The 10,149-nt window shown below is 39.0% G+C and overlaps 1 protein-coding gene across 2 annotated transcripts; it reads left to right on the top strand.

Annotated features, from left to right (window-relative positions):
• The first annotated feature begins 3,725 nt into the window (after positions 1-3,725).
• On the top strand, positions 3,726-9,729 carry LOC110450955. 2 transcript variants are annotated; one of them, XM_021498769.1, is made up of 2 exons: positions 3,726-3,826; positions 8,884-9,729. In XM_021498769.1, exons 1-2 carry the CDS (start codon positions 3,812-3,814, stop codon positions 9,538-9,540), a joined length of 672 nt encoding a protein of 223 aa, XP_021354444.1. In that variant the 5' UTR covers positions 3,726-3,811; the 3' UTR covers positions 9,541-9,729. The 2 variants fall into 2 exon arrangements, with proteins under 2 accessions (XP_021354444.1, XP_021354445.1); XM_021498770.1 differs by lacking the exon at positions 3,726-3,826 and adding an exon at positions 5,342-5,424.
• The last annotated feature ends 420 nt before the right edge of the window (positions 9,730-10,149 follow it).

Here is a 10,149-nt window from a genome sequence, read left to right as displayed (position 1 = left end):
GTATCCCTGCAAAAGTGTCGGAGTGTGTATTGTTATCACAACAAGAGGCCCAGAGACATGTATCGCTCACCGGAAGGAATATTTAAGCAGTCATACAGTTCGCCCCGTTGTGCGCTTTCCTCCGCACAACTGTGCGATTTGGTACAATTTGTTGATCAATATTACGGAATGAAAAAATACGGAAGGCTCGTATGCAATAATGTACACTGTATAAATTACTGTTATTCTCTCATCTCTAGAACTAAGATTATATACAATTTTACAATGCGTGTAACAATGACCGTTGGACTGTCAAGAATTGGTTTGGCTCCTCGGTAACAGAACAGGTAAATAACACTTTGATGAGTGACCGGAGTTTTACCTGGCCTTTGTCTGACACATAGAGCTGATATGTGATACCGTATGACCGTTATGAAAACACAACTGGACGATTAATATTTGTTATTTGCATTCGTTTTGGTCTATAGATCCCCTTCACCTGGTTTTCACACCTTTGTGAGTTACGTAAGTGCCTCGGGCGGGGAAAAGCTACGGTCCAGGTACAAAGTGGCTATGTTTACCTGTGTTGCCGAGACAGTGTTGTTATTTTACATGTGTCGATTAAGGTCCTTTAAAAAACACCGAAAATCACCATTTCTAAATTTAAGAAGGTATAGACAGAAAGATAAGCTAAAAAATCAAGTTTATATGTTTAAACACGAAACTGTATTTATTTTTAAGCCATTCCTCAATTTACACCAACCACGCTTGTTATCGCACAACGTTCGTCGATCGTCCGCACAAATGTGCACAAGCAATGATCGTCCAATTTTGTATCGTTCGCACTTCGTGCACACATCGTGCACACATCGTGCGCACACTGCACATCGTGTAACGTTGTTGCACATCGTGTAACGTTGTTGCACATCGTGTAACGTTGTGCGATCCTACAACTGTGGCAAAATATTATCATTGTATAATATCATGTACAAATATTTTACTCGCAAACTTTGTCAGCTCCATCTGCAAACTAACAGCCAAGTATCATTATATGATTATATGCTTTTTGGTTCTTCTTAAGAAGTTGTTTGACATATTTGACCCCTGTGTGACCAGGAGGTTATTTTCATTTTCAAAATTTGCCAGACGCTACGAGCTAAATATTATCAAACTATGCTCTAAGATTATTAAGAAGAAGTCATTTATAGGTTTTGACACATTTGACCCCTGTGACCTTTTAAGTAGATCAAGGTCATTTTCGTTTTCACACTTTGTCGGGCTCTATCACAGGAAGAAACCAGCAAAATATGAAGATTCTATACCCTTTAGTTCTTCAGAAGATGTCGTTTGAAGTGTTTGACATATTTGACCCCTTAGACCTTGAAAGTAGGTCAAGGTCATTTTCATTTTCAAACTTTGTCGGGCTCTATCCCAGGAAACCACCAACCAAATATGAAGATTTTATACCTTTTCCTTCTTAAAAATTTAATATTAAGTAGGTTAAAGTTTAACCCCCGATACCTTGAAAGAAGGTCAAAGTCATTATCATTCTCAAACTTTGCCGGACTATAGCCCAATAAGCCAGCAGCAAATTTGAAAAGTCTATACCTTTCAGCTCTTCAGAAGAAGTGGTTTGAAGCGTTTGACATATTTGACCCATATGACCTTGAAAGCAGGTCAACGTCATTTTCATTCTCAAACTTTATTGGGTTCTATTACAGGAAGCTATCAGTGATAAAAAAAATGATTAATGCAAGATCACATTTTCTTCCAAGATAACACGTTGATATCGCCCTTCGACTTTTCCTTCTGATATAATAAAACAAAGCGAGCTTTGCTTCTGTTTAAATAAAAGCATATCAGTAAACCTATACATTGTCACAATGACAGAAATCTGTCAAGTTTTGTATTTTGTAATATTCCAAACAGTAGCTTACGCTAAGAGAATCGACTCTGTATAGATGGTCTCCCTAATACTGATATTTACGTATGTAGTGTTCGGGATCGATTTGCAGATTTGTTTTCGTTAAAAGTGATAACAATATGTTTTTTCCTTCCTTCCTTCCCAACATCTTGACTTCACGTTTGACAATAAAACTATATGCAATTCAGTCCCGAGCTCTATACGATGAACATCAGTATTAGCGACACCATATCTACGGGGTCGATAACATTTTTATCAGCTTCTGGAACATTTGATAATACAAATATTGAAAGACCAGAGAAACAATGTAGTATGCTACTGTTGAAAACAGAAGCAACGTTCCCCCTGGTCTATCCCTGCAGAGGCGACTTAATTTGGGATCTTATATTTCTTCTTTCTTAACAATTTCTTCTTCCTAATGTCTCCCTTGCCAATGCGTCACTTCTGGCCTTTAGTTGAGCGTTCGCCACTTTGAGGAAGGCTTTGGGTTCTGTCACCTAGCTGAGACATACCAGAGTCTTTAAAAAATGGTTGTTTCTACTCCTGCTTAACGCTCAGCAATTTAGGAGTGGAACGACTGGTTCGCTTGTTGTCAGTATAATGTGACCGGCTGGGGTGTCCTGCTGGGTGGTTTCGGCAGTATGTTTCAGTGAGGTAGCACTATAAAGTCGGCATCAGTTCCGCGCTATCACAAGGAGACAAACACGAACATATCACAGTCTCCCAAAACACACATGCATACACTTCACGCATGTATCTTGCACACAGGGGAGGCCGTCCTTAAATGACCATAGCTGTTGACAGGACGTTAAACAATACTGAACCAAACCAGATCCCCCTGGTCTATTTTACAAGAATAAATACTCAAGCGACGAGTTCAAGAGTAGTATTATGCATATTCATTGTTACATTATCCTTCCGTATAAAATAAATGTTTCACCCTAATATTTCCTATTAGTGTATAGCAGCCCGAATATTCCCTAATAGAACCGCCCCTCCTCTGACCTCACGTTGGCAACACTATTCTTAACCCATTGACCAACAAATATCAAGACCAAAAGTACTCTAAATCCACCCAGCCGTTCTGGACTAGTAGCGTTTTAAAGGAATACAATGCAGTCGAGAGACTGACGGGTGACGGACAATGCGAAAGGGCGTACTAACATTGCCCTTTGGACTAAAAATTAGTCAATGCAGTCGTTTTTACCTATTCACAGAATTCAACAAATTAGTCACTTTTTATACATAACATATATCATATATACGTGATGTACATTTATTCTGCGCAAGTGGGAACTATTTTAGTTATTCATACCGGAAGTTCACAATTTCGCACAAACTCCTAATATATGGTTCGTGTTTCTACGTAAACTAAAGGAGAACACATTTGGTAGCCGATAGTCGATAGTCACAACATATACAAATCTTGTCCGATGTTCATTAACATGACTACACAATCAATTCATTTGTTGTTATACCAATTATAGATAAGAAGTTCACCCTATGTCGTAATTTAAAATGAGTTCGCTGTTACTTTGGATCCTCGGTAATATAAACATCTATAGCTGCTAGTTAGATCACTTGGTTAAAGACGGCTTGTTTTGAGAAGGTAATATGTGAAGCGCAAGAAATGCGGACTGATGAAATGTACATATCACGTGCTTACACCGGTTCACAAGGTCGAGGTCGTTACGATTTTTGTTGTCGGGCGAGATACGCTCTGTCGAGTAAATCGTTTTTACAAACGCAATGCACTTACTCTGTATAAATAGTGTTTTGTAAAATATCAAGATCCTTATGAAAATGCATGTGTGGGTGCACATGAGGACGGTATACCCTGCGTTAGCCGTGTGACTACATATGTACCTGACATGGGAATATACTATGCGCTAGTGGGCTGTGTAATGGATGTCCATCGACAATGTGAGTCATTTAGGGCTGCACAATATATCATATTTTATTGGAAAGATCAATAGAGTGTAAAAAGTCAAATATTTATTGCACATAAACTGATTCGAATAATCATTTCATAGACGCTACATCATAAAATCTGTCACGTAATTGTTTGAAATCAGTGCATTCACTCATCAAGTGTTTGACTGTAAATGGTTGATCGCATGCATGACAATAAGGCTGTAAATAGTCTTAATTGCTTTAGAAACTAAGTACTAGCATGTTAGGATGCTTGTATATGTGAGTGTCGTCCTCATGCAGGACGAATGGCCACCTTGTCATAATCTGCTAGCCCACCTACGACTTATAGTAGAATCTGTCTGTTTGCCTTGTTGACCGCCCCCTACATTACTCTCATTACCGATGGGCCGTAACACAACAAAACAGAGCACGCGTCTTCGAATGCATGAAATTATGTAAAAAAAAACATCGGATTCTTTTCGTCGCATAACACACACATACAATTGAATTCCTTTTTTTATTTTATATCTTTGACACGTTCACGTCCTGAGTGTGGTATTCTAACAACCAACTTGTCGTACAAGTCGCCATCTTGTGCCGTAGGTTTGTTTACGTTTGGAGCTGTTGGCCCTTGTCACTCACGGTCACGTGTCATGATCTTGTCCTTGGGCTTTTGTCAGATTTCCCGACATGGCTTTTAATATTCCAGCCATAACCTGCATTTGCTCATTTTGTAGTTTAACGAATATGTCGAAATAATCATTTGTCCAATATTGGTCCGTTTGACTGCTAGTCCGAATTATTCTGACAATTTATCGATTTCTTTCATATCGGTCTGTCGTCGATTAACGTCAGAACTCCGGCCCGTTATAAAATGCGGGAAATATTCGACCCGCGCCCGGAGCGCACTTCCAACTGATATTTTAGAAACAAATCGTCACTTTCACACACATGTCGATATGTGAAGGACAGGGGGACATTTTCCTTATTGTGTCAATAGTTTCTTGCTTGCAGGAATTGGCCCAGTTTCATTTGAGAGCCATTCCTCCGTCACCTGGTTTAGTCTTTCTAAAATTGCATAATCCTTACTACTGGACGCCATTGCGTCGTAAAGTTCATAAAGCCTCACAGGTCACTGTAATAATCCTCTAAAAGAACGCAAACTTCCACAATAATACTCAACAACCTTCATAAACCACTCGTTATCAGATATAGTTCAAAACGAAAGTTCGATGTTAAATATAAACCACGATGTTAACTGATCCGTAAAGGAGTTGAACTCTGACATTTAACATCGCTGGGAACAAAAAAACGCACCGAATGCTGGAAATACTATCGCTATATCATGGGATTACCACGTGACCTTGTGCTGAAGGAGAATTTGCACTGTATATATGCACTGTACTGATAAACTACATCATACACTATCCAGGACATGGGTTTGACCTCCCAATCTTGAAATGCATGTACAACCCCTTTATCTATCTGACCTACGGCTTGCTCAGTCTTTATACTCCAGGCTTACGCTCACTTTCGCACTCTGCACAGCGCGGAAGTGAGTGTAACCCCTGAGGTATCGAGGATACGTCTTTCTGTGACGGTACAAGGTATTTCATTTCTTTGTCCAAGACGGAATGCAATAACCTGATAAGAAAATTGGTCAGATTATGTTTTTCAAATTTTTGAAAATAGCGGTAGTAGCGCATGCCAGTACCACTTTGTTTCAGAAGTTTTAAAGCCTAAAAAGTGGTGCCTTCTTGCGCTTTATGTATAAAACATATTCATGCTTTATTGCATATTGTTCAAAGTAGCAATTTTGACGGTCTGTCAGATTTAACGAACGACATATACCTAAGATTTGTTTTCCGTTCATAGACATTGGGATACACTAAATCCAGGTTAGATATCTATTTGCCGAAATCGACAATATCACTTTTGAGTTTAATGTTGGTCAACGTTAGCTCAAAACAGGCCAAATTGCGCCACACCTCTCTTCTGAAATTTCTCCTTCTTTTTCGTCACCTGTAATTCTATTTATATAAATATGAACTTTATTTATTTTACAACAGTTATGAAACAGGTTTTTTAAAACTTAAAGCGAAAATATGGAGAGCGTTATCGTAATAAAGCAACGTTGGAAAGTTCAGTTGTACATGTATATCTTATTTTGAAATGTTGTTCTCAAGGTAATTTGACACGTGTTGAATTTCTCATATGAAACATACTTGAGCCTTTTAAAACTCTAGCTGATAACGGCCAAAGCCAGACCATTTAAAAGAAAAGGAAACACTTACATGTTTAAAACATGCTTCAACTTGAAATGTTAAACATGATACATCAGTTGTTGATTTTGATCAAATTTGGCAAACGTAATCTCAGTCAGTGTGTTGCCTGAAACAAGCATGATCAAAATGCTGCTTTATGAAAGAATAGATGATTGACTTGCCATTTTTTCATAAAACAACTACTGCCTTTTGTTGTTGCATATGGTTGCACTCGGAGGACCCCCTGGAAGGTCACAGATGTTTAAATGTCAAAACAAAATTTGACACAAGGACATTTGTGCTGTACATTGTTGCTACTCCCGTGAGAAAATAAGTAATTTTAATCTATAATTGGTCAACAATTTGCAATGAAAGAATTAATGATATAACTAAGGCTTGATCCATGGATGTCAAAGATGATCTATTATAAAAACAAAAATATGACCAATGTAGATTTATATTATTATATTAAAGTATGCCGGACTCACTTGACAGGAAGTAGGGATAGTCGGACCCGGGAGGGTCGGACTTGGGACTCGGGGCTCGGATAGTACAAGCACTACCGGCCCACTATTTGGACTTATTGTAACCGCAGGATCAGTTCTAAATCAAACAGACGTTTGGCACTTTAATGGATTTACTTCGTACGTGCAGTGTTATAGATGTATATTTTAATGACGTCATTCAAGAGTATTGTTGCCGCTCTTTACCGAATTGCCTAGTAGAACAAGGTGGGAGAAAAAGAGTCTATCATTATATAGGTATGTGGTCCAGGAAAAATCTATCCTGGGTGCAGCCCTTACACAGCGCACATGCCTAATCAACGTTTCTATAAGCCTCGGTTCAGACTCAAATTCTACACCTTCAGGTTGCGTTTGGTTTAATATTGTTTAACGTCCTATCAACAGCTATGGTCATATTAGGACGGCTTCGCCAGTGTCCAAGATGCATGTGTGTAGTGTATGCGTGTTTGTTTTGGGAGGCTGCGATATGTTCGTGTTTGTCTCCTTGTGAGAGCGCTGAACTGATGCCGACTCTATAGTGCTACCTCACTGAAACATACTGCCAAAGACACCCCACCCGGTCACAGTATACTGACAACGGGCGAACAAGTCGTTCCACTCCTAAATCGCTGAGCGCTAAGCAGGAGTAAAAACTACCATTTTTACAGACTATGGTATGTCTCGGCCAGGGGACAGACCCCAAAGCCTTCCTCACAGGGGCGAACGTTCAACTAAAGGCCAAAAGTGAGGTATTGTCAAGGGAGACATTAGGAAGAAGTTGTTTAGAAAGAAGAGAAAAGATAAGATTCCAAATTTAGTCGCCTCTTACGATCATGCAATGGGGGCAACAGGTACACTTCTTTCTCCCTTCCTGCAGGGACACACCCTCAGGTAAATTTTCCCTATCCAACATACCTACACTGTACTTTGAGATTATTAATCTTCATTACGGCATATTTCACCGACAACCTGAATGCTTATTGTTAGTAATGTACTCTAAAGGAATTCATAAGGTTGATAACGTCATCAAAAATACATCGTTAGGTAGATACATATAACGTCGTATTTTAACATAAACCTAGAGGTTTATAACACCCTTAAAATATGCCTTCAAGTAATATACTCAAATAAATGTGTGACAGAGGTCGTTATTTATTCAATGCCTCCGCATTGAGTTCAATCCAGAAACTCTGACTTAATAGTGTTATGCTCTACCGAATGAGCTAGGAAGCAATTCTTCCTTGTCGAGTCGGTATGGAGAAGCTATTATATATATCAGGGTGACTCACTCTACCGCTAGGAAAGATTGGTTTGGTTTGGTTTAATTTTGTTAAACGTCCTATTAACAGCTAATGTCTTTTAAGGACGTGAATCCATATGTGTTGTTTATGCGTGTAAGTGTGCCAGGGTATGTTGATGTCGTTGCCTCCTTGTGATAGCGCGGATCTGATGCCGACTTCAAAGTGCTCCAGGATAGAAGTCGTCCCGAGTGTTCAATTGGTTATTGTGATATTGGTCAAAGCTCCCTATAGTTGAGTCAGCTAGTATTTTACCAGGGTGCTAAATGCCTAAAATGTCAACGATGTCATTAAAAACACATCATCGGGAAAAAATACGTTTTTTCTCACCTTTTTTATTCTATCATCAGTTGGAATAAAACCCAAGGTGGGCGAGTATCTACCATATTCTTAGGATATGCCTTTCTTCTTTTTCACATTTATGAATGGAAACAAAAGTCAAGATGAAAAAATACATCATCTATGAATAGAATCAAAAATTATGGATTATTAGGGGGTGGGGGATGGGAATGGAGTGGGGTTGGGGGCGAGATACTCATGGAGTCAATGGGGATTTGTAACGGCTCTCATTATTCGTGGTTATGTCCACTGACGGAGGGATCACAACTTCATGGCCTGTTATTGGATGGCTGAAGCTGTGTGCTAGCACCGGAAGTGGTGGAGGAATCGTTAGTGGAGAATTTATCTACAATTGGGAAGAAGAAGTTTACCGTCACCGTACCGAAATGACTCGATTTATAAGCGACAACAAAATGTAACTGGATAACGTCGGTACCCTGGTCCTGTCGCCACACAACTATTCATAAACGAAACCGAGGAAAGGTTACTGTATAAACGGAATTCTTTATTGTTTTGTTTGCAATAGGACAGGGATTCTTAAGTTAACGGGAATGACAATTCATGTCTGATGTGTTTTGAAAAATATAGAACTACAGCGAAAAAAAGACAGAACATCAAACTAAAATGTTTAACGTTTGTATAAAATTCTACTGTATTTACAGGTAAAAGCAACATTGGAGATGAGTGGATATGCTTGTTACGACGATGTGCATGATCAGAAATACGACAGACCGCATCCGGTTCCTCTCGTCATAGCCAACGTAAACACACTGAAGGGATACGGAACGATTGTTACGGACTTTGAGAAAACGGAAGTTGAAATAACTCCATGGCCTGTTAATGGATGGCGGAAGTTGTGTTCTAGCACCGGAAGTGGTGGAGGAATCGTAAGTGGAGAATTTATCTACAAATGGGAAGGAGACCTTTGTAAAGCCGTGAACAAGGCTGTTGGAGGCGACTATGTCACAGGACGACTTCCGCCGGAAGCGGATACAAAAGATCGTACGTGCGTACTAACAAGAGAAGCTAATTACCATCCGGATGGGGGACAGGTGTTCTTCCCACAAAATGGCGATGCTTTTGTCGCACTTTTGGCTCTTCCCGGAGATGACGTCAAGCCGGAAGATTTTTTGGCTTTTTATTTCGATGGATCCTTTGGGGTTCAGATTCATGCGAAGATCTGGCACCAGCCTGTTTACCCCGTAAACGATGACGCTGTTTTTCTAGGTAAACAGGGAGCAGTACACGCATGCGTAGCTGTGGATACGGTGGACGAATTCAACAGATATCTTTTAGTTCCTCTAACACCTAACAAGTAAACGTCAAACTATGGGCGCTTTGTTAGGAAACCACACGAAATTGATGTCAATCTTATTGAAATATCAGGTTGATTTATTTTCTAACAAAGTGACGAACTAGTTAACATTTATCCTGCCAACGCGAAAACTTTGACAAGTCAAATGTCGATACCGCAGGGATACACCCATTATCACATAGGGAGATATTATCCAGCTGCAGGTGGCATAGGACTAGTAGTCATTGCCTGCTAAGGCAGCTCCTGTAAAAGAAAAGTATATTGATTAATGTAAATGCTAATTGTATTGATTGTATAAACTGTATATAGCTGTAAAGCCTATATCAAGTGTTATATATTATTTTATTATCATTATATAACATGCTATTGACAGTAATAGCTTTATACAAGACGTTTTGGTAATAGGTGTATAAAAATTGATAACTGTACTTGTTAGTAGTGATATCATATTTAAAATCTGGACTAATAAAAACATCTTGTTCATGGCTTTTTAACTGGGTTGTAAATTAAAAAAAAATCATATTTAAAATTTATTGAAATGTTTTTGTTCCTTGCTGTTGCTTCCACTTGCTGAGAAAGTAAAATATTTGAACCTAAAAAAATATATCAACCC

The sequence above is a fragment of the Mizuhopecten yessoensis genome, unplaced genomic scaffold (assembly GCF_002113885.1).
Source record: "Mizuhopecten yessoensis strain PY_sf001 unplaced genomic scaffold, ASM211388v2 scaffold5547, whole genome shotgun sequence".
In the NCBI taxonomy this organism is placed as follows: Eukaryota; Metazoa; Mollusca; class Bivalvia; order Pectinida; family Pectinidae; genus Mizuhopecten; species Mizuhopecten yessoensis.
This window is presented reverse-complemented; position numbering and strand designations above follow the sequence as displayed.